Source organism: Microcaecilia unicolor, chromosome 1 (genome assembly GCF_901765095.1).
Source record: "Microcaecilia unicolor chromosome 1, aMicUni1.1, whole genome shotgun sequence".
Taxonomy (NCBI): Eukaryota; Metazoa; Chordata; class Amphibia; order Gymnophiona; family Siphonopidae; genus Microcaecilia; species Microcaecilia unicolor.
The window spans coordinates 553,154,349-553,179,976 of record NC_044031.1 but is presented as its reverse complement, the minus strand read 5'-3'; the positions used below and the strand labels follow the sequence as shown (position 1 = coordinate 553,179,976).

The 25,628-nt window shown below is 42.3% G+C and overlaps 1 protein-coding gene across 4 annotated transcripts in view; it reads left to right on the top strand.

Annotated features, from left to right (window-relative positions):
• The window catches only part of RRM2B (ribonucleotide reductase regulatory TP53 inducible subunit M2B), a 210,522-nt gene that overhangs the window by 99,226 nt on the left and 85,668 nt on the right, over positions 1 to 25,628 (top strand). For all 4 annotated transcript variants that reach the window (XR_003943708.1, XM_030217486.1, XM_030217494.1 and 1 more), the window contains 2 exons: positions 6,285 to 6,418; positions 19,007 to 19,101. Coding sequence is in view for 3 of the 4 variants with exons in the window: in XM_030217486.1 (XP_030073346.1) it covers positions 6,285 to 6,418; positions 19,007 to 19,101 (229 nt within the window). In the remaining variant the exon portion in view is untranslated. The remainder of the gene's footprint in view (positions 1 to 6,284; positions 6,419 to 19,006; positions 19,102 to 25,628) is intronic.

The window sequence follows — 25,628 nt, the reverse complement described above, 5'->3', positions numbered from 1 at the left end:
ACAGGTTGGGGCCGATGGACTCTGTCTCCCATGGTCTCGGTCTCGGTCCCTGCCCCGGTCGGCCCGACGCACAGGACACTGGATCGGCGGGCTGGAACGGGCCGGGGCTGGTGGACTCTCCTGTCGGCGCTGCGAAGCCACTGTAGGCGTCTCGGTCCCGTGGTCCGCAACTGCAATTCGCGCCCAGGCCATTCCGGCCAGGGAGTGCGGCGGCAGTGCACAGGACCACGGTCGACCAGTGCAGCAAGCTATGGCCCGCCCGACCCATCCGCGCAGGGAGCCGAGCACTCCGGGCTCCCCCGGACTGCACGGGCCGAGGCAGAACCGAGTCATGCACTAGGGAAGGGAAAAGAAAAACGAGGTGTCCCAAAAGGGACTGAAGCTCATGCAGTGCACACAGCACTAGCTAGTGACACAAGGGAAGGGAGACAGACAAAAGCTGGCAGGTACAGACTATGACCAGAGGGAGAGAAATCAAACAAAGGCTCCACAGAAACTCAGGTAGCAGAGGGCAAAGCCCACAGGGAAAAAGGGAAATCCAAGGACAGAATGGGACACGGTAGACACAGACTCTACAAGAGCGAAGCTCCACAGGAATGGCTGAACAGGGAAAAACAGGCTGAAGGAAAAAGCTTCTCCGCTCTCATTTGTCCGGCATTACAGGCTGGATGTTGCAGTGAAGCAGGATGCGATTTTTGGAGCACAAGTGCTTGCTCACGGTGTGGCCTGTTCCCACCCTACTTAGGGAGTGCTTTTGTACATCCCATCAGTTAATGGATTCATCTGCTGCTGATGACAAGGAAGGGAAAATTAGGTTCTGACCTTGGTAATTTTCTTTCCTTTAGTCACAGCAGATGAATCCATGATCCCTCCCTGGCATTGTTTTTTGTTCAGATCTTTCATGCAGATGTATATCTCATTGGGAGAAGTTGGAAACCAGTTCTCAGAATTTCTACATGATGTTCTACTACAGGAGGTTGAGATCATCCCTCCTTTGTATGGTTGTTGCTGCTGTTCTGGGGCGTTTGTTCGCTGTGAGGAAAGTTTGTTATTCTACCTTTATGGTTCACTCTGCTTTGGAAATCTCAAATACTGAAGGCAGTTGGGGCTAGCCGTCCAAGGGTCACTGTGGGTTTTCAGTGTTCTCTATCTCCACCTGCTGGTAGGCGGATACAACCCATCAGTTAATGGATTCATCTGCTGTGATTAAAGGAAAGAAAATTAACAAGGTAAGAACCTAATTTTCCCTTTGTATTTGATTTACCTTATTACACTAGATCTACTGCACTCTTTTATTGTAGTTAGTGGGGTTCCCCAGGGGTCTGTGCTGGGACCGCTGCTTTTTAACATATTTATAAATGACCTAGAGATGGGAGTAACTAGTGGGGTAATTTAAATTTGCTGAAGACACAAAGTTATTCAAAGTAGTTAAATTGCGGGAGGATTGTGAAAAATTACAAGAAGACCTTTTGAGACTGGGAGACTGGGCGTCTAAATAGCAGATGACATTTAATGTGAGCAAGTGCAAAGTGATGCATGTGGGAAAGAGGAACCCGAATTTAAGCTACGTCATGCAAGATTCCACGTTAGGAGTCACTGACCAAGAAAGGGATCTAGGTATCGTCGTTGATACGTTGAACCTTCTGCTCAGTGTGCTGCAGCGGCTAAGAAAGCAAATAGAATGTAAGGTATTATTTGGAAAAGAATGGAAAACAAAAATGAGGATGTTATAATGCCTTTGTATCGCTCCATGGTGCGACCGCACCTCTAATATTGTGTTCAGTTCGGGTCGCTGCATCTCAAAACAGATATAGTGGAATTAGAAAACGTGCAGAGAACGGCGACGAAAATGATAAAGGGGATGGGACGACTTCCCTATGAGGAAAGGCTAAAGCGGCTGAGGCTCTTCAGCTTGGAGAAAAGACGGCTGAGGGGAGATATGATAGAGGTCTATAAAATAATGAGTGGAGTGGAACAGGTAGACGTGAAGCGTCTATTTACGCTTCCCAAAAATACTAGGACTAGGGGGCTTACGATGAAGCTACAAAGTAATAAATAAAACAATTTCGTTGCCAGAAAATATGGTAAAGGCAGTTAGCTTAGCAGAGTTTAAAAAAGGTTTGGATGGCTTCCTAAAGGAAAAGTCCATAGACCATTATTAAATTGGACTTGGGGAAAATCCACTATTTCTGGGATAAGCAGAATAAAATGTTTTGTACTATTTTGGGGATCTTGCCAGGTATTTGTGACCTGGATTGGCCATCGGTGGAAACAGGATGCTGGGCTTGATGGACCTTTGGTCTGCCCCAGCATGGCAATACTTATGTACCTTTGTCATCCCCTTGTGCATGTAAGCAGCTGTCAACCTTTCATCTGGCTTGGTCCTCAGGAACTTTAAAGTATTTAGGGGTCTGTTTACACAGAGATATGGTAGTGGTCTATTGTAAAAATGTTTGGGACAAATTGGAGGCCATTCAAGTCCTTTGCCACTGGTGGCAAGATCTCCCATTCTCTTTGCTGAGACGGGTGGCCCTGGTTAAAATGGTGTTGCTCCCTAAGTGGGAAATAAGTGGGAAAGCGCGGGGTATAAGTGTTACACATAAATAAATAGAGTATGCTGCTTAATACTGTTCTTAATGTTCATGCTGTGTGGTTATCTTTATTTTTTGTAGTGTGCTTTTTGTCTGCCCTGCTTGAGTATACTCGTATGGATATTCTGTACGCCAATAAAGATATTTTTCAAAATAACACAACAAAACCCCTCCCCCTGCAGTACCTGCACCCTCTGTACTTAGTACCAAAATCTCCTTGAGGGTTTCTTTTGAAGATACTAGGGATTATCTTAGACTGTTGCTTAAGCTTTTCTTCATGAATTTCTGAAATTGCTAGTAAATTCTTTTTTTGCCCTGTGTCAAATACATGCTGTGCCTTTAGCTTCACTCATTAGTGTTATCTTGTATTGATTTTTGCAACTGTTTTTCACGATCTGCCTCAGCCATGACTTTACTGATTTCAGATTATTGAAAATACATCAATAAAATTACTTTTTGGACAAAGAAATACATGATAGAGTATTGCCTCTTTTGTCCAGAGATCATTGGCTCCCAGGGCCCTATTAGAATACCTTTCAGAATTCTTATATTGGCTCATAGGGCCTTCTGTGCTGGTCTTCCTCCATTTTTATATAACTCTCTTATATCTTATGTGCTGAGAAGATCCTTGTTGTCTTTATAACATCACCTGTTGTTTGTACCTACTGATTTGAAAATGTCTGGATTTGGTACGCCATTCTACTTTTCAGGTAGTTGCTCCTATGTTATGGAACAGTTTGCCTCTTTATATTCATTCTGAAGTTTCATATAGCAAATTTAAGATAGCTCTAAAAACACATTACTATACCTAGGTATTTTCTCCTGTTTAATCCTTCGGACACATCATTGACAGTGTTAACTAAGCACCTGTAGTTCTAATCACATAGTGGGTAGGACTTCCCTTGACCTCAGCAGTGACTCTTTTCATACTGAGACACAGCTCAGTGATTCACTGAATTTGTCAAACTATATCTCAATACTTTGTCTTACAAAACTTTTTGTTATATATGTTTTTAAATTTATAAAAAGCTGCTTAGCTTTATCAGTAGAATGTTAGACATTAAAGTAGTGAGCTATAGTTTGACGGATGACAAATTCAGTGAATCACTAAGCTTTGTCTCAGTGTGAAACGAGTCACTGCTAAGGTCAAGGGAAGTTTATCATTTATCGTTTATTTATTTTGCTATACCGTCACTTATTGCCAAGCAAATCATGTAATAAAATCATAAAACAAATTAAATTGGGAGCATCATTAAAAGAAAGGAAAGAACAAACAAATCATCCACTCCTGAGAACAATAAAAACAGTCAACTCATAAGCCAATCATATATAATACAATGCACAAACCTCTTTGCAATAAACTAGGAACCTGTGTGGCCTACCCACTAAGATACAATAACTTTAGATGATGGAAGCCAGTTGATGATATGTTTTCAGTTCTGTACGAAAAGGGCATATGATTTTTCTAATCTGATTGGTTGTGGTAAGGAGTTCCACAATGCAGGAGATAGAAAATAAAAAGCAGACGTGTAGGTTGATTCCCATCTGGCTCTGGATAGAGGTGGTAAGACCAATCTATTGTCTGTTAACGAGTGAAGAGTACAGGCCAGGTGTATAGGAGATAGTCAAAGCTGCAAGATACAATGGAGTAGCATTGTGAAGTGCCTTGTGTGTCAGAGTAAGGACCTTAAATTTCACTCTAAATTTGGGAGACGACGTAGAAGAGGGGTGAATCTATCATACCTTGAAGCCTGGCAGATGACACAGGCCACAGTATTCTGAATAGTTTGAAGTTGTATCAAATTAGCTTTTGTAATACCAACTTAGATAATATTGCAGTAGTCATAGCGTGTTGTAATATAGACATGTGACAGAATCCATAAGAACTCTTGATCTATTGAGTTTCTGATTGAATGTAGCTGTTGAAGATAATAAAATGATTTTTTCACAACATCCAAAATCTGACAATTGAAAGAAAGAGTGGAGTCTATAATCACTCCTAAATATCTGAAAGCGGTTATTAGGGTGTTCTGTCTATCAAATAATGTTGGATTTGGTGATGACGCTGGACCATGTCCTGTTACTTAGGAGGCTGTTGTCTATCTGGGTTTAAAACCGGATGATGATCAGAAAGCCACCTGGCAACTGCACGAAGACAGTCCTGGATTGGTTTCAGATTAATGGAAAAAGGATTCACATAATGAATTAATAAGAAATCATCAGCATAAGAATATGAGCTGATCCCTAAAGACTAAATGAGTAGGGCCAACGGGCTGACAAATAAGTTGAATAGTAAAGGGGATAAAACTGATCCCTGCGGAACTCCACATGGGATAGAGAGGGTTTGTGAAACAGTGGCGTGCTACATTACTCTGAAAGAACAACCATCGAGAAAAGAAGCGAACCACTTATAATACAGTACCAGATATACCAAGTGAGCATAAACAGTGCAATAGAAGGCTGTTATTAATTAGATCAAAAGTCATGGATAAGTCCAATGAGATAATCAGAGCAATATGGCCTTGTTCTAATTGTGAGTGTAGTTAGCTTAAAAGAGCTGTCATTACAGTCTCCTGTACCGTAACCCTGCCTAAAACCAGATTGTTGTGGATGTAATGCATTAATAGATTCTATGAACAACTGGCGTTGTGAAAACACAATTGCTTCTAGTATCTTTGTCAGAAACGAAGATTAGAGACAATGATTCTTGTTTAGGGAAAGGGGGTAAAGATTTTTTTTAAACTGGGCCTAATCAGTGCTTCTTTTAAGGCATTCATAAGAACATAACATAAGAGTAGCCATACAGGGTCAGACCAATGGTCCATTTATCCCAGTATCCTTGGGAATGGGACCTGATATACCACCTTTCTGTGTTTGTTTGTTTTTGTTTTTTTTTTGTAACCACATTCAAAGCAGTATATGCAGGAACTTATTTGTACCTGGGGCAATGGAGGGTTAAGTGACTTGCCCAATGTCACAAGGAGCTGCAGTGTGAATCAAACCCATTTCCCCAAAATCAAAAATCCGCTGCACTAACCACTAGGCTACTCATCCACTCCATACAATCCTGTTTCCAACATTGGCCAATCCAGGTCACAAGTACCTGGCAGAAACCCAAATTGCAGCTAGAAATCCCAGGGCAAGCAGTTGCTTCCCCATGTCTGTCTCAATAGCAGACTATGGACTTTTCTTCCAGGAACTTGTCCAAACATTTTTAAACCCAGATCCCTCAGTAAGACTTTTTACTATCATAGAGTGGAGATAAAGGAACTTTTAACCAATCTGAGGGTATAGGGTCTAAAGAACAATAAGTAGCAGATAAGTTCCCGCTATATGATTAGAACTATAGTTGCTAGGTTTATGTTTGATTGAATTGCATATTACCCCCACCATGGAATTAGAGACCTTTTAAAATTGATCTATTGACAGTGTTGACATATGGTAGCTTTGTTTTCCCCCATTCAGTTGTTTGTTTTATGTCTTTTCCATATGCTTCCCTTCTTAATTGTGCTTCTACAGTACATTGGATTATATTGGAACTTTTACCTTTTGTTTTCTCCCCAGTTTGTCTTGTTCCTTGTCTACCCTTTATGAATTATTTTCTCTTGTAAACCATTTAGATAATCGTTGTATTGACTTTGCGGCATGTCAGATAAAGTTGATGATGATGATATTGTTGTGTTTTCCCTCCAGGTAGAACGTTTCAGCCAGGAGGTACAGATCCCTGAGGCTCGATTCTTTTATGGATTTCAGATCCACATTGAAAATGTTCACTCTGAGATGTACAGCTTGCTTATAGAAACTTATATCAAAGATCCACAGAAACGGTAATTGCTTCCTTGGGCAATAAGAGAGTAATTTTATAACTACTTGTCTATGTGTGGAGGCCAAATAGGCACCTGTTTTAGGACTGTTTGTAAAGTCAACATTGACACCTATGTGTCTTTAGGATTAGCCACACAAAACATGAAACTTGGAAACTATATAAAGCATAAGGATATGGGTTTTGTTCTCCATTCCTTAAAGATAGGAGAGGATCTGAAGAGCTGAAAGAATAGTTATGGTCCTGCTATACAAAAATGGGGGCAAGAGAAACTACAGACCTGTTGGCCTAGTGTCAGTAGTGGATAAAATTATGGAAATGCCACTAAAGATAAAACAATAATGCAGTATTTTGAAACTGTAGAAAATGGGACTCCAGAAAACATGCATTTACAAAGACAAGATCCTGCGAGATGAACTTGATTGAGTTTATTTATTATAGACACTTGATATACCTCTGTTAGTGCCACAGCAAAGCGGTTTGCAGTAAACATAATGGAGAGAAGATTGAAGGAAGGGGAAGGCATGCTAGAAGAAGACAGAGAAGGGGATCAAGGAGAGACAGAGAAAGGAAGGGGGGACAGAGGAGGGAGGAAACCACAAAACAAAAATCAATAGGCTATACCAAGCAGGTCTTGTTCAAAGGACAGCTGTAGTTTTTAAAGCCAAGACGTAATTGCTTTCTTGAACTTATGAAATGAGGATTAGTAAGGTGAAAATTGGAAAGCGAAAGGTGTGGTGGATATTATTTGAACTTTAGTAAGGCTTTTAATGCTGTTCCACTTAGGTGACTGGTAAGTAAGCTCAAGAGCATGAGACTAACCCAGCAGAAAGTTATAAATTGGGTAAGGAACTGGCTGGGCAGCAGGATGAAGGGTGTAGTGATAAACTGACTTCTGTGCCTGGGAAGGCAAATTGGCCAGTGGAGTTCCTCATGATTTGATAGTGGGACAGGTTCTTCTCAGTATCTTTATTAATGACATTACTGTGGAACTTCACTGAAAGCAGGTTTGTTTGAAGAAGATACTAAAATATATAACAGAGTAGACATACCAGTAGTGGTAAAACTGAAAGGGGACTGTGTGTTTTTGGACAACTGCCTTACTAGTTTATGGCAGCTGTATAGATTTTATAAAACTTGATGGGAAGAAATGGGAGAGAGCTAAAATGTTGAATTAGAAGAAGGTGGTGCAGCCTAGAATAGCCTACCAGCACTTGTAGAATCTAAATATGCATGGGTCAGATATGAAAGGCAGTGGTAGGAATAGATAGGAATATGGTTAAAACATTGAGTATATTTAGTGGCACTGCAAGTCAAGGGGGAGCCAGGTTGGTAACAGAGAGCCGTGAGTCCTCGGGAATCACGCAGGTTAGTGCAGGCAGATTGATGGTTGGGTACTATTTGGCAAGGCCAGGGGAGTTGGATATTTGGGCAGTGGCTTTATTGGCTGCTTTGATTGTTATAGGATGAAGAGAGGGCTGATGGATGTTGGATTGGGTGTGGAAACACATTCAGCTGCATGGATCAGTGAGAAGCCAAAGCAGAATAGCTTAGCAGAGTAGTGGGCTAAGAACCAGGAAGATCAAGTCCATTTACCCCAGGCCTCCATTACCGTCAGCTGGGTATATCTGCTATAATAATTTGCACCACCAACGTTCTGAAGCTGACTCCGTGGCAGACTTCAGTGAAGGGTTCATAAGTCTCTCACCATCTCTCTCTGTCCCGCTGTCGCGTCAAAACGTGATGACGTCGAGGGTGGAACAGTGAGAGGGAAGGGAATGCTGCAGAGTTGCCAGGCAAAGGAACGCAACGTCACACGCATGAGGGTGTCGTCATCCCTCCCTTCCTCCCTCCCTCTCTTCCAGTTCCAGGCCCCCACCCTCCGATTTTTAAAAGTCATCTTCACTTACCAAGTCAGGGTTACGGCGGCTTGCAGCAGCGGTAAAATGCGTGCAGGCTCAGCCCTTCTCTCTCTCTCAGCTCTGGTCCCACCCTTGCGGAAATAGGAAATGAGGGCGGGATCACAGCTGAGAGAGAGAGAAGGGCCGAGCCTGCACATCTTTTACCGCTGCTGGTGGCCGCCATAACCCCAATGAGGTAAGTCAAGATGACTTTTAAAATTCGTAGGGAGGGGGCCTGGAACTGGAAGGGAGGGACAACGACCCTGGAACTGGGAGGGAGGGAGGGGGGGACCCTGAAAGAGAGAGGGAGGGGGGACCCTGGAACTGGGAGGGAGGGACGGAGGGAGGGGGGGCGATGACCCTGGAACTCGGAGGGAGGGAGGGGGGACCCTGGAACTGGGAGGGGGGCGGGGGGCACCCCTTGCACACACTCTCAATCTCACACACACACACACTCTCTCTCTCTCACACAGACACATTCGCACCCAGCCTCACTCTGTCACACACACTCGCACGTTCACTCTCTCGCTCTCACACAGTCACTCTCTCAAACATGCACACCTCGAGGAAAACCTTGTTAGCGCCCGTTTCATTTCTTTCAGAAACGGGCCTTTTTTACTAGTTTACTAATAAACCCCCTAATTCTATTTATAGCTCTCAACATTGTGTATAGAAATTTGGGCATACACCCAAATAGAGCATCAATTTAATTTCTTAATGAGCCAATTAGTGCCGATAATTGGACGCTAAAAATTATAGGTGCTAATTGGCAATAATTGGAATTTTGCACGTGCATCTTTTTAGTCTCTGCTCTATAAAGATGTGCGCATAAATATTTCTGCACAGATCTGAAAAGGTGGCCTGGCCATGGGAGGGGCATGGGTGGGTATGGGGCGTTTCTAGGATTTGCGCACAGTATTAGACAATTTAGGAGATCTGTGCCTTTACACCAGGGTTCAGTTGGTATAAATCCTCACAGTTGAAATTTGGATTTATAGAATAGCTCTTAGTATCCTTTTTTTTGGCACCCAAATTTGGGCACCATTTATAGAATTGAGCCCTAAGGGACCAGTTCAGAGAACCTAACGCCAGCACTACAGCCAACTAGCACCAGACTAGTGCCAGTATGTTGAGAGAAGCTGTACCGCAGGAGACAACATGGGCGGCAAACATTTCTGCAAATAGAATGCAAATGTAGTCAAATCAGTGGTAATTAGGTCATTACCTATTCCCTCCCGATGCTGAGAGAACATCGCACAAAACAAAGCTGGCCTTACCGTCGAAAACCTAACACTGGTCGGAGCTGGTGTTAGGGTGTCTGAAGAGCGATTTCTCATTGGCCCCTGGGTTTGCTGATGCATCTCCCGGCCCTGGGTTCTCTCCTTGTGTCCAGAATGATAGCCTTGCTATTGCTCAGCAGTAGCACTAGGTACTCCTGGGTGCAGAGCACCTGTTGGATCTGCCCCAGATAGTACTTGAAAGATCTGGGCTGGAAATAGCCACCATGATGCTGGCACCAAAGATTTAGGAATGGACTGGGAATTGGAGTCCGAATTCATGCTGGGCAGATCTGAGCGCCTGATCTTATGCGTTCAAGATTTGTGCTTACAACACAGCTCTTGTGCACATGCTCCTGGCATGTTGTTCCCTTAACTTCCCAATACTCAATGCTAACAGCCTGTATATAATTTGCTTGCTATTGATATTGAGCATTGGGAAGCTTTATTTCTGCATTAATCCCATGGTATTTCCTGGTACTGTTTCCACAGCACCAGGGTTCTGAGAATTGGCCCCTAAATGTGTTATGGTAAATAGTATGTGTCGAAGTGCAATAATTGAGGTTAGTAAATCTGTCTCTTAGACTGTAAACTCTCTGGGGCAGGGAAGCATTTACTGTACCTGATTGTAACACACCTTGAGCTTGGAATGAAAGAAAGGTGAGTAATTACATTAAATTTGTGATTGTTTCCCACTAACACCTTTTCAGTTCTAAGCGGTTTACAAACTTATAGGGATATAGAGATCAGAACATTCCCCTGAGAATTACAATGGTTGCTTTGGAGATGGGCAGAAATCTAACTACAATACATATTTCTTAAATAAGAAAGTTTTTATCTTTTTTTTGGAACATGAGATAAGATTATGTAGGAGAGTACATTTCAGTAATGTCTTTCCAAAGTCTGGCTGCTTGAATGGCAAGAGATTGTCGAAGAGAGCTAGTCTCTTCTTGCCCTTAGATAAGGGGAAAGTGGAACCAGGTATAGTTTGATGTAGAAAGGGGAGATGCTATCGAGTAACCTGAAGATTAGTTTGATTGCCGTACTTTGGATGGTTTGAAGTCTCTTGAGTAAGATTTTTGTGCAACCCAAGTATATTAGGTTGCACTAATCAAGAGATGACAGTACCAGTGCATGTACCAACAGTTCATATTGATTGATTTCAAAGTACTTCTGAATGGTATGGAGCTTTCTCATTAGGAAGAAACATTTTTTGGCCAAGGCGTTGACTTGTGCTTCCAGGGAAAGGGAGCAGTCAGTTTGAATGCCTAGGAGTTTAATGGTATGAGAGAGAATTGAAGTTCCTTGATTGATTGTAATCAACAGGGATTTGCTCTGGTTTTGAGTTGAATGTATACGTCTTTGTAACATCAAATGTATACTTCATCCTGTATGGCGATGCCACAACAGGTCTTTGTAAGCCACATTGAGCCTGCAAATAGGTGGGAAAATGTGGGATACAAGTGAAATAAATAAAAATAAAGTATAAAATCTTGGGGGGTTTTTCAGTATTGAGTTTTAGCTTGTGAACATGCATCCATTTTTCTAGTAGGTTGATGTATTGTTGGACCCTAGATACATCTATTTTCAGAATTGATTGTATGGGGATTAAATATGAAATATCATTGGCATAAATGTAGTGGAGAAAGCCATTTCTGTCTAGGAGTGAACTTAAGGATCGGAGGAAAACATTGAACAGTATTGGAGATAGGGGGAGCCTTGGGGGACCCCACATCTGTTGCTCCAGTTTAGGGATGCCTGTATTTACTTTGACCCTGTATGATCTACTTTCCAAGAAACCTCTGAACCACTTTAAAACATTACCTGTGATACCCATTTGTTCGAGGTTCCATAGTACGAGAGTATGATTCAGTAGGTCAAACGCTAAGGACAGATCAAATTGAAGTAGCAGTGCTTTTTTTCCTTCACTTAACAGTAGTCGGACATGGTCTAATATGGAACACAGGACTGTTTTTGATTGAGATGGTGGAAGAATATCATGCAAGGCCAAGAAGTGAGTGAGCTGTAGGGTTACCATTCCCTCCATTAATTTAGTACAGAATGGAATGGAGGCTACCGGTCTGTAGTTAGAAACCAGTTGTCTAGGTTGGTTGAGTTATTTTGGTATTGGAAGGAGGGAGCACTGCTGGATCCAGCAGTTGTTAGATCACTAGCTGAGTTAGGAGCATCTTTAAATTTAAATCTAAAATTCAAATCCAAGGGAGTTGAGAGCTTGGTTGTTGCATAGAGGGAGCTGTATTGCCTGCCATGTGGGTGTTTTTCCAGTGATTCTGTTCTGGGCAGCCTGCTAGTTTGGTTTGCACCCTGCTATCATCATCTAGAGCATCCCTACTAGAGACTTGCACAGGAACGGGAGCAGTTCCTGGGGGGTTCCTGTGAAAGTGTAAGCTGTACTTACGCCAGCCTCTCACTTACCGAGTACCAAGTTCTTTGAGTACTTATCCTCCTTTCTTTAACAGCACAGATGCAGATGAACACAGAGGATCTCTAATTAGAAAATAGATTTAAAAAAAACATAAACTTAAATGGCTGCATGTTTGTGGATGTGTCAGCTGACGCTTAAATGGTGACTCCAGCTGTCATGAGCTAGGGCCGATACTAGCCAGACTTGTATGGTCTATGTCTCATAAATGACAATCTGGTTTGGGATGGACTGGAAAGGGCTTAGCCAGCAACTTTAGTGGCTGGAACATGAGGACAGTACTGGACAGACTTTTACGGTCTGTTTCCTGCAAATGAGAAGACAAATAGGCTGGTGTGAGCTTTAATGACAACTCCAGTAGTTGGAACATAAGGATAGGGCTGGTCAGAGAAAGACCATAATCAAGTATATAATAGTATGTTCATTGTTTATTTAATTATGAATTGATGAGCGTGACTATTGGGCAGACTGGACTGTTCAGGTTTTTATCTGCTGTCACTTACTATGTTACTGTTAATCCTGTCTTCTCCCGGGCTGATGCGCAGACCTCAGCTCTGACACAGGCACAAGCGTCAGATGTCACCTGACCTACTGGTGCATGCATGTGGCGACTTCTCAGCACACAGTGCCGGTGAATCAGAGACAAGTCTTATATGTGTGCACCAGAGTGCTCCAAGTTTCAACTTCTGTTCCTTCCTTGCCTGCAGTGCTGCGGCTCAAACCCAGATGTACCATTAAATTCTTGTGGGGACAGGTTAAATTCTTGTGGGGATGGGTACAATTCCAGCGAGGATGGGTAAGATTTCTGTCCCCATGCAACTGTCTAGTACCTACTGTTATTTAAATAGTGCTGACTGCAGTGTGTGGCCACAGGGACATGCCCAAAGGGATACGCTTTGCCCCTTTGGGTTTTTTTTTTTTGGAGCCCTGCTGAATGGTTTGAAGAATATTTTGAAAAGCCTCTCGGCCGCGTAATTGTCTCTCTCCCTTATCCGTGCTGTCTGCTTCCGACTCCACACTCGTCCGTGCAGTTCGCTCTCACTGCCACACAGTTCCGCTAGCAAGGCGGGGCAACACAGTTCAGCTTGCCAGTCTTTTCAACAAAGTTCAGCTAGTCAGGCTTTAAACACAGTTCTGCTAGCCGGGCTTCAAACACAGTTCGACTAGCCAGGCTTTCCAACAAAGTTCAGCTAGTCAGGCTTTAAACACAGTTCTGCTAGCCGGGATTCAAACACAGTTCGACTAGCCAGGCTTTTCAACAAAGTTCAGCTAGTCAGGCTGACACTATACTACTGGGAGTAGATTGCTGAATTGTGAGTACTATTTTATGAGAAAATAGAAGATCAAAGGGAAAGTTTTGGTATTATCAGCTATGGCAAATTATGGCCCAATAGATAAACATGTTCAACATCTTCCAGGAGGGAGCACTGCTGGACCAGCAGTTGTTAGATCACTAGGGGGCCCTTTTACTAAGGCGCTTGGGCGTCTATACGCGTCCAGCGCTCATCAAATTAGAATTACCGCCTGGCTACCGTGTGCCCTGGGCGGTAATTCTATTTTTGATGCATGTCCAAAACGCGCGACAGAAAATATTTTCTATTTTCTACCGCATGGCGCTAACTGGGCGGTAATTGGCAGTGTACACCGCTGATGATTACCGCCTGGTTAATGGGTGAGACCTTACTTCTAAGTCAGTGGGTGGCAGTAAGGTCTCAGGCCCAAAATGGATGCACGTTTGTTTTAATTTTGCCACACGTCCATTTTCGGCACAAAAAAAGGCCTTTTTAATAAAGGCCTCTAACTGAGTTAGGAGCATCTTTAAGCTCCATAGACCCCCTAACCTCTTCCCTTCCCTAGATTTCCTTACCTTTTCTTTAACTTGAGTGTTTCACTAGTTCTTGAGGGTTTTTTTGCATAATAGAGGACATACAGTGATATCAGCTTCGACTAGCTCCCCCTTGATTAAAATACTTTAAGTACCTGTACCCAAAGCAGTTCCCTGACCAAGAACTTAAGCGTGAGATAGATGTGTGGAGGTCTGTTATAGGGATGGGACTTATGTTAAAGAAATTGGTCACCCAGTTGTCAATTTTCTACTCAAGTATCAGATAAATTTCAAGATGTGGAATCTTGATTTAGTGTTATAGACACTAAGTTAAGATCTCTTGAGCCGTAGGTGTCTACTGTTAAGGCTGTGAGGGTATCCAGTATTAAAGATGATCTTTTCTGTGTATTACAAGTTTGAAGCTATTGAGAATAATTATGTATCAGAAAATCCGTTTGTTCTTAATTTTCCTTATACTCATTTATTGTCCACAATATCTTGTTTAGAAACTATCTTAAAGAGTCTTATCGCTATCTAACATTATTTTATCTGATCTACTATTTACTGTTTAAAGTTATAAGGGGGAAAGGGAAATGGGACTTGATATATCGCCTTTCTGAGGTTTTTGCAACTACATTCAAAGCAGTTTACATATATTCAGGTACTTATTTTGTACCAGGGGCAATGGAGGGTTAAGTGACTTGCCCAGAGTCACAAGGAGCTGCAGTGGGACTCAAACTCAGTTCCCCAGGATCAAAGTCCACTGCACTAACCACTAGGCTACTCCTCCACTCTACCACTCTAGAGGCAAAGAGGCCGTCACCTATAATGTCTTAGATTAAAATCTGACAGCATTCTGACCGAATATTTGGACACAACTGAATACAATATTACAACTTGGGCAGTGCTTCGAGTTGCTTTTATTTTGTGTTGAAACTTAAATCTGTTGGACAGTCATTGCAATTATTTCCTGATGTGTCTAGAGCTACACAGCTTCGTAAGATGTTTTTGCAACTAAAAAAATCTTCAAGCCGTTCAAAATATTAGACTTTTGTGCTTTTCCCATAGGTCAGAACATGTATCACCACTATTCCAAGCTACATAGTAACATAGTAAATGACGGCAAGTAAAGACCTGAACGGTTCATCCAGTCTGCCCAACAAGATAAACTCATTTTACATGGTATGTGATACTTTATATGTATGCCCAAGTTTGATTTGTCCTATCCTTTCTCAGGGCACAGACTGTAAAAGTCTGCCCAGCACTGTTCCTATACTAAAATTTCTGAAGCTAACATCAAAGCCCCTTAAAATTTACACTTCAGCCCATCCATATCTATTCAGCCACGATCAGGGCACAGACCACCCAGCATTGGTTTTACTTTCCAATTACTGGTGTCGCCACCCAATCTCAACTAAGATTCCGTAGATCAATTCCTTCTAAACAGGATTCCTTTGTGTTTATCCCACGCACGTTTGAATTACATTACCATTTTCATCTCCACCACCTCCCGCTGGAGGGCATTCCACGTATCTACCACCCTTTCTGTGAAAAAATACTTCCTGACATTACTCCTGAGTCTACTCATCATTGACTCCCTGTTGAGCAGTGAATCTTGTTTAAATTACTGTCTCTAACTTTTAAACCCATAGGTTAGGGCTCCCCTCTCACTATATTTAGCAACTCATACCATACTATACATGCCCACTTGCCTTCGATCCTGAATGACCACTGCTTGGTTCTTCCCAATTCTAAAACAGCGTAATTTGAATTCTCCAGACATCACGCTTTCTATTTTATGACCCCTTTTATCTGGAATTCCCTTCCCTTACATATATCCCTGTCAACCTCTCCTTTAAAAGCTTTAAAGCAGCAGTAAAAGCCTGGCTTTATCAGGAAGCCTTCTAGGCTACCTGACACATGGTTGGCTGTGGCTGCCGGTCTAAAAGGTTACCACTCAGATGCTTTCCTTCCCTATACCCTTCTCGCCACCTCTTCCTTTCCTCCTCCCCTTCTTGACAATTCTTAGTTATGTTTGCTTGTTCTGGATTGCGTGCTCTTAATCTTTACTTTCAAAGTTTTGTTGTTCTTTTTTGACTTTTGAAATTTTGTAAATAGTTTATACACTGCTTAGATCTGCTTGTTAGTCCAGGCGGTATAGGAAATTCTAATAAACTGTAAAGGCTAGGACACGTGCATCGAGAATGACTTTTAATTTGAAGTACCCCTGCAAGTGTCTTGATAGAGAAGCTTTTATTGGAGAAAGAAGTACTTAAGTATTTCAAATAGATTGACTGTTGGTGTGGGAATATGAATGAGTAGGGTTATTATTGGATTGACAGCATTTTTTATTTTTTTGGTGTGTGGTATTGCGCCTAATTTTCCTAAGTTCATTTAAAAAATTTTTGCTCTCCATAACTCCCTTAATGTGGGCTGATATTGGTCAGACTATGATGATGATTCTATATTTGTATTGTTTAAAATAGTGATGTGAAAAGTTTTTTTTGTTTCCCTCCTGATGTCTCCTATTATTGCATATATGTCACAATGTATGGTTTCTGATCTTTAAATAAAATGTAATATTAGACAAAGGAAACCCAAGGAAACATGTAACCCAGTTCTTAAATTATTATGACATTTATTTAAGGAGCGAAGCTATCTAACACTCATATCACCCATTGTCGTGCGGGAACTGCTAGCTTGGCTTGGTAAAAGAGGCCCTTATTTACTCAACCAATTGACCAAATTTAATTGATAATTAGATTCAGTTGATTAAACACAGCCATACTTGATTACAGCCAAACCTGTATTTTGAACCTTACTGTGAGACTGAAGTAGTTGCCACAAAGTTTCTACAAGAATGCTATGCCATGATCAAAAGAAATTCCAGAAGAGATGAGGAAAAAAAGAAAGTTGGTGAAATGTATCAGTCTGGAAAGGGCTACAAAGCCATTTTTAAAGCTCTGAGACTTTACCAAACCACAATGAGCCATTATTTCTAGACGGAGAAGACTTGGAACAGTGGTGAATAGCCAGCTTGCCAAAATTACTCCAAGGACACAACTACAGCTCGTCAGGGAAGTCACTTCCCAGAAGAACATCCAGAGAACTGCAGGCCTCTCTAGCCTCAGCTAAGGTCAGTGTTTGTGACTCCACAGTTGAGAGAGATTGGGCAAAAAATGGGATTCATGGGAGAGTAGCAAGACAGAAACTGCTGCTGTTCAAGGGTAACATCAGTGCTAGTCTCACATTTTCAAAAACATCTGGATGATCCCGAAGTCTTTTGGGATAATGCACTATGGGCAGACAAGTCAAAAGTGCAACGATTTGGACAACACAGGTCCAATTATGTCTGGTGTAATGCAAATACAGCATTCCACAGTAAGAACATTATACGAACGGTCAAACATGGTGGTCGTAGTGTGTTGGTACAGGGATGCTTTGCTCCTCAGGACCAGGAAAACTTGTCATTATTGAAGGAACCATGAATTCTGCACTGTTCCAGAAAATTCTTAAGGAGAATATCCAGTCATCTGTCTGTGAGCTAAAGCATAGCTGGGCTATGCAGCAAGATAGTGATCCAAAACACAAAAGCAAATTATGTCTGAATGGCTATGGAGAAACAAAATTAAGTTCTGGATTGGCTTACTTAAAGTCCTGACTTTGAATCCAATAGAGATGCTATGGCAGGACCTGAAATGAGCAGTTCATGCACAAAAACCTATGAATGCGTCTGAATCAAAGCAGTTCTGCAAAGAAGAGTGGCCAGGTCTTTGCACCTCTATCTGTTTTGGATCTTAAAACCCCGTGGGACTGAAACTAAGCTGTGGAATATGTGGATAAAGTTAACCAGTCATCTTTAACCAGATCGTTACTTAACTGGTTAAAGTTAACTGGATAACTCTAAGCCAGGTATTTTTGTGACCAGACTGAGGGAGAAGTTATTCAGCTGCATTAGGGTTCTAAGTCACTTTATTTGCCCCTTAACGCATGTTAAAAGGCACTAATTTGAGTTATACTACTGTAGTGATAAGTCAATGTGGGGATACATAGAGGCATATTTTCAAAGCACTTTGGGAGGCTAAGTTCCATAGGTTTCTATGGAACTTTGGGAGGCTAAGTGCTTTGAAAATGAGCTTGATAGTAATAAGAAGAAAAGTATGCAAATTCATGTAAAGTAGCTTATTACCATGTGAATTCTATAGTGTAATTTGTGGTGAATACGCAAGTCGCATTATAGAAGTTATTGTCTCAGGAGCCCCTGAGCCACATCTTAAAGGGGTCATAGTGCTTTCCCTGCCCACCCCCACCACCCCACACACCACTGGGGACTTACTTGCCCATACCTGGTTATCTAGTGCAATGGTTCTCAATCCTGGTCCTGGAGGTACTCCAACCAGTCAGGTTTTCAGGATATCCACAATGAATATTCATGAGAGAGAGTTGCATGCACTGCCTCCACAGCATGCAAATCTGTCTTATGAATATTCATTTTAGATATCCCGAAAACCTTACTGGCTGGGGTGATTCCAGGAACAGGTTTGGGAACCACTGATCTAGTGGGTCCCAGGGCAGGAGCGATCCCCAGTCAAATCCTGCCCTTACCGGTGCCATCTGGCAGTATGCTCCCTTAGTGGCTTTTGAGGCCCAGTGCTCCAGGGCCGCTGGAATAATGTTATTTGCAAGGTGGTTGGCAAACAGTGTTTTTTACCATGGTAGTCAGCAACCTGTGGTACTGTGATACTGCAGGTTGGTGACTTCTGGGGTAAATTAAGGTGTGGTAAAAGCAGTTAATTTTAACCAGATAGCCCTGTTTGGTATAGTCTAGTTAAAGGCTAAGTGGTATGCAGGGTAGGAATTTTAAAAATCATGATTTGTTTGGGAGCTCCCAAATTTACGCAAACTATTTCAGTGTGAGCTTCCTACAAATTTATGCTGAACCTTGCTTAGTGTTAGATTTGTTTTGTGCAATAAACAATAAGGTCATGTATTACATTTTCTTATCACCTCTCTGAAAGGCAAACTAAGTTAACTATAAGTTTTCATCAGATGCTGTGAACTGCTTCTGATATAGGTAATTTTGAGAACAAAAAATACTATGTTCTATTTTGATAATTGCTGACCTTTCCTTCATACAATTTTTCAGGGAGACTTTATTCAATGCAATTGAAACCTTGCCTTATGTGAAGCAGAAAGCAGAATGGGCCTTACAATGGATAGCAGACAAGGAGTCTACTTTTGGTAATCTATTTCCCAATTTTTTTCATTTATGTATTTTGCTCCTGTAGAAACTGGAGTATGAGAGAACATGTACTGCCTCATTGCTAGATTAGGAAAAGTTGCAAATGAACAGGGAAGCCTTGTATACCAAGAATTATGCAAGTGAGTCACAATATACTGACTGAGGGCCATCAGTTTGTGTTTACATTATATTTTTGTAAGTTAATTTCTAATCCTTTGTATGAATAAATATATTTACTGTTGAATAAATTCTATGTATCTCTGCTGTACTTCCCCAAGCACACAAGGAGAGGGAGGGATGAAGAAGGCAGAAAATGAGCTTTCAAATAACAGTGATATTACTACTACTACTATTTAGCATTTCTATAGCGCTACAAGGCGTACGCAGCGCTGCACAAACATAGAAGAAAGACAATCCCTGCTCAAAGAGCTTACAATCTAATAGACAAGAAATAAAGTAAGCAAATCAAATATTGATGGAATCTCCATTCAGTGATATGAGTTTTCAGCAACTCCTGTCAACTGTTTATCGTAAGTGTTCTGATTTTAAGTTTGAATCAATAAACAATGATAAAAAGCCCCTGCCCTTGCAAAAATAAATAGGTGTTAGATGAACACGTCTTTCCTTACAAAATATACTTTACATTCATCCCTGGCTATGGGAGGGGGTTCAGTGCAGCTCTTTCTCAAAGAATGATAGAAGGTCACAATCGATTGATGGTTGTTTTTACGATTCTGAATCGATACTTGACTCAATTACTTCATAATCTTACTACCCTGTTTCACAAAGAAATTACACTTCTCCTTCTACAGGTAAATCCAGTAGAGACTATTGCAGGCAAGGAAATGATCATGTGTTCTCATCAATATATTTTCTTATCCCCAAGAAGACTAGAGGGTTTATCTTGGACCTCCGTCTCAACTTTTCCCTAAGCAAATAAAAATTCAAAATGAAAACCCTTTCCTCCATCCTCCCTTATGCTTTCTGGATCTCATTGATGCCTATTTATACATCCCAATTCACACCAATTACAGGAAATATCTGTTTCCTTCTGTAAACTGACCATTATGAAGTCCTCCCATTCAGCCTTTTCTTGGGTCATAGGGTTTTCACTAAATTTCTGATGGTTGTAGAAGCAGACCTGTTCAAGTAGGGTTATCTAGTCTTTCTGTAACTTACTGACTGGCTTCTAACAGATTCATCAACAGATCTAGCTGTTATCCTAAGGAAGAAAAACAGTACATCTCCTTTGGTTTTTGTCATCAACTTTGAGAAGTCAGTACTTGAGCCTACAAACTAGATCTCATTCCTAGGAGATATTTTGGACGTAGATCAAGCAAAAGCTTTTCTGCTGCAGGCACCTGGAACTAATTCATTATGTCCAGAAAGTTCAATGTTTCCTGATAGTCACAGATGTTGGGCTGTGTGGCTGCTGCATTCAATTCATGTCATGCCTTTTGCTAGCTTCAAAATGAGAAGGCCACAATGGGACATCAAATTCTAATGGAAACAGTTCTCCCAACCTTTACGTACTAGTATTCATCCATTTCCTCCACTTTGTACCAAATTACACTGGTGGAAATTAGAGTACAACCTAAAGAAAGGTATGTCTTTGTACCACTGGTACAGACCAAAGGTCCATCAAGCCCAGCATCCTGTTTCCGACATCCTCACAATAGATGCTTATAGCATCTGTTAGGGGAGCCCACCTCAGCTCTTAACGTACACAGAGAGCCAGATTTTGTGCATGGTCTATAATACAGATGGATAATGTTGCCATGTTTAATGTCAAGAAACAGAGGTGTGAGTTCATTTTGATTGTGCTGTGTGGCAGCACAGATTTGGAATTTTGGTGATTTTTGTTTTTTTAATCCAAGGAAAACAGAATAACAGTCCTCAACACGCAAGAAAAGAAATAGTGGAGGTGATGAATAGCAAAGCAAATGCTCAACTGTCCTTTAATCAAAATCTTCACTTGAGTTGACACAGGCCATATTTCGGCTGCATGGCCTATATCAGGAGTCCGAGGATTGTCTTGTTATTGATGAAATCAGTAAAGTACCGAAAGTGCCTAGTAATCCAGCAAGCCTATTTTTATCAACAAAACTCAGTTGTGATTCAAATATATAACACGTTCTTCCAGTACTTAGAAATCAAAGAGTTCGCCAGTTAAGCACTTTTAGTGTATTGCTTTTTTATTCGTCATCTCCACTGTTCCTTTTCTTGATTTTTATTACATACAAATTCAAGCAACCTACACTTTGGGCAATCGGAACCAGATGTCGGACAAAGTCAGCAGTGTTCTTCCACCTCCATAATTGGTTTCTAGACTATCAGACCATGCAGGCTGTGAAGGATCCCTCCGCTCCTCTCAGGAAAACTCTGGCCTCCGGCCCAAGTTTTCTATATGATATTCCACTTAGGTACAACTCCCTGTAATCCTCCAGGTGTACCCTCCGACCTGAGGTACGTCAGTAGTACTATTCCAGCACAGCTCCCGAGATATCCGCCAGCGAGATTATCCCAGCAGTTTCAAGAATGCAATCCTCAAAACAAGCTGTTTAGAAAAAGTCATTTTTAATAATGCAGTTTCAAAAGCAAAGCAGTTCAGGAATCTCCACAGCTTAAAAAATGCAGTTCATAAACCAACAGGACATGAATCTCAGCAGTCCCAATGATGCAATTCAAAATAAGTAATTCCAAAAGCAAAAAACGGTCCACAAAGAAAAACAGGCAGTTCAAACAAGCAGTTTAGAAATCCCATCAGCAGTTCAGAGGCAGAGAGCTCTCAGGGGTCCCCTCCCTCTTCTGGCCAGCTCTATCTCCTGGCTTCCTCCCACTTGACCCCGTCGCTTCCTGGCTCCGCCACGATAGCCACTGCCTTCCCTTGTTTACCAAGACCCCGCACCAAGTGGTTACCTGCTGTATGAACCTTTTACCTTTGGATATTGCCAGAGCTGCAATCTCCATCGGCTCCTCTTGCCTCACTTCTTCTTCCTTCCATTCCATGGGCTCCTCACCCCACCCATTCCCCAGCTGATCCTCCTCCCCCTGATTAGCTCTGCTTAGAGGTTCCCCCTTCATTCCTGGTCTCCCCTCCTTGTCTTAAGTTTCACCTTTACCTGCCTTTCCTTTGGGCTCCACTGAGGGCTGCTGGGATAAGAAGTCTTTGATTCTGTTGTAAGACTTCCTCAAGAGCTGCTGGGAATTGTAGTTTTTACCCTGCCTCCAGCCCTCAGGGGAAAATGATTTATGCCTTCTCCTGACGTGGGACTCCCTGAGCTAAGAATCTGGGTTGTCCCCTCCTTTGGGCCTTATCTTCTCCACCGGTACCCCCCCCCCCCCCCTCTCTCTGTTCCCTTATCCCCTTCTTCACAAGGCATTTATTAAAATTGGTGACTCCTCAAATAGACTTGATTTCTGTTAGCAAAAAATGCAGTGCTATTCCTCTATTGTTCAGTGCACCGATCTCTGGATCACCTAGCATAGGATACATTGGCCATATACTGTACTTGGTCTCTCCTGTGTGCTGATTCTCTAATAGAAAAACTATTCCAAAAGAAATCCAGCACAATGATTCTCATAGAACGTTACCAGAATTGGCAAAATTGGTTTCCTGTTTTCTAAAGACTTTTTTTTTTTTAGTTCTTCCTCTATGCAGATTTCAAACCTTTCCAATTTTGATGGTGCAGAACAGAGGCTCCCTTCTGCATCCTATTCCTAAATCACTAGCCTTGACAACACGGAAATTGAGCAGTGATTAGTACCCTTCCTGGGTCTTCCATCACTTGTTTGAGACACCTTCATTGCAGCAAGAAAACCTAATCAGCAGATGTGCACATGTGTTTAAATGGGAAGGTTTTCCATTCAGTGTTTCATTAATGGTCAAGATCCTGTTCATTGTCCTCCAAATACAATACTACAATATATGTATACAATATTTATCACTCAAGGCTGCAAATGTCCATCAGTCTACTCTCAGCCTGTCGTAACTCCATAGACAAAATTCTGGCCTCACAGTTAGGGTTGCCAACTGGCCAGTTTTCAGCTGGCTTGGCTGGTGTTTCAATAGCCAGACCGGCTGCTGGCAAACCCTGAAAACCGGCAATAGAAAAGCCGTTTGTTTGTTTTTTTTTGTCCCTGATGTCATGGCCCAGAACTGTCAGCATCTCTCCCTCCATTCCCCGGGTCCATTCATTGTCTCTCCCACTGCCTCTCCCTCTCCTCCCCTCCCCTCCCACTTCCAGATGCTGAAACAGTGTCTTGATATTCGGCAGCTCAGCTGCAGTGATTCAAGCAGGCAGCCTCTGACCAGTTCCAAGGCTTTTCCTTCCTGCCTCCTATGATGCAACTTCCTATTGCCACGCAGGTGGGACACAGCTGAGGGAAGGGAAGACTCCAGAGTCGCTCAGATGCCGTCTGCTTGAATTGCTGCAGCTGCTGAATGTCAAGGCATCATTTCAGCACTGGGGGGGGGGGGGGAAGCATAGACTCTGGATGGGCCCGGGGGAAGAGAGATGGGGGAGAGATATTTGGTGGACCTAGGAGAGATAGGGGCTTAAGAAAGACTGAACTCTGGGGGGGGGGGGGGGGGGGGAAATGCTGGATCAGCCGAGGGAGAGAGAAACAAAGATGATGGATCTTCCCAGAGGAAGGGAGAAGGAATGATGCTGGATCTCCTGGGGGAAGGGGGAGAGTGACCCAAGAGATGCAGGTAGAGGGAGAGATGCTGGGTTAGTCAGGGAAGAAGTGGTAGAAATGCTGGATTTGCCAAGTGAGAGAAATAATGCTGGATCTACCAAGGGGGGAGGAGGGAGAGGGAAAGGTACTGGATCTGCTTGGGGGGGGGGGGGGGAGTGGAGAAGAGAAACCAGACTGGGGAAGGGGGAGAGCAGAGGAAATATGCATAATCTTTGTGAATGAGACAGGAGGGGAGGGGAGGGGAGAGAGACTGGTTTGAGTGGGTTGGGGGGAAGACACTGGATCCATGGAGGGAAGGAGAGATGCCAGACTGTGAGGGGGTGGGCAGGGTACAGAGAAGGAGATATTCTGGTCCCAGGGAGGGTTGTGCAGGAGAAAGGGGAGGGACAGGGACACAGAGGAGAAATGCTGGGCATGAAGAGAATACAGAGAGAGGGATACAGAGAGGCAACACTAGAAAGGGGGAGATAGGGATGTAGAACTGTAAATAAGAAAAACACAAGCCTGTGCTCAATTTAACAATTGTTTATTGATATATGAGAACATACAAGGCTTAATGGCAACCAGGTATGTTCTAAATTTTGGACAGAGGGCAGTTCCTTATATAGGGAATTTAGCATCTTGAACACAAATGGATCAAAAGAATACATAAAAGATTCATTATTACAGGAACATAGGGTAGTTATGACTGCATCATCTCCGTGATAGTCTCCTTCAACCCTTTATCATCGAATTATCTATAATATATTGGAGTCATAAATTGCTCCCAAGTTAAGATACAAATGACTTACAATGTTTTTCCATTCCTAAAGGTCCCTAGATCACTTAACACTCTGATCACTCTGTTCTTTATATTTAAAACAGTGAAGTAATACACATTCAGAAAGTGGTCATACTCACTAAATTCTGGCCTACTATTAAAATATATTCTAAGTTAGAATATTTTCCACAGGGATACAGAGGGACAGTGCTGGAAAAGGGATGGCAGTAGTATATGGGGAAGATGCTGGACATAGGGGAAGGATAGGGACACTGAGAGGTTATATGCTGAATATAGGGCAGGAGGATAAGGATACAGAGGCCAAATGCTAAACATGGGGGGAGGAGGATAGGGGCAGGGACACAGGGGAGAGATGCTGGACAGGACGGATAGGGGTGCAGAGGCAAGATGGATGAGTGGAGGAGTAGCCTAATGATTAGTGCATTGGGCTTTGATCCTGGCGACCTAGGTTCGATTCCCACTGCAACTCCTTGTGACCTTGGGCAGTCTCTTAACCCTCCATTGCCCCAGGTATATCAACTTAGGTTGTGAGCCCTCTAGGGACAGAGAAAGTACCTGCATATAATGTGTACAGCGCAGCGTACGTCTAGTAGCACTATAGAAAAGATTAGTAGTACTATAGTCTGAGATACTGAGAGAGAAGAAATATCAAATGGACCAGAGGTCCTGGAAAGTGGTTTAGTAAAAAAAATAGAGAACAAAAATACAAAAAGGTATTTTATTTGGAATATGTCAGTTTTTGGAAATGTGCATCTCATATCTTGCACTTCAGTTTCTATTTCTCTAGTATTTATTGTATTTGCAGAGTTTGACTTCTTGAGGTTTCCAGTTGAGTTTTTGCCTTCATATCACTGTTACTGATCTGTGGTCCTTTGTTTCATATTTGTTGAGGGTCTCTGTATTTTATGAGATCAAGGTGCGATATTCTGCTAGTATGTAGTTTGTGTGGGGATTTTGTAGCAGTCTTGTTTGTTCTGTTTTCTCACTAGGTGATGCATTGGTGTTTTAGAGTCTGGTGTATTATTTACAGTGCTGCTTTTTTCA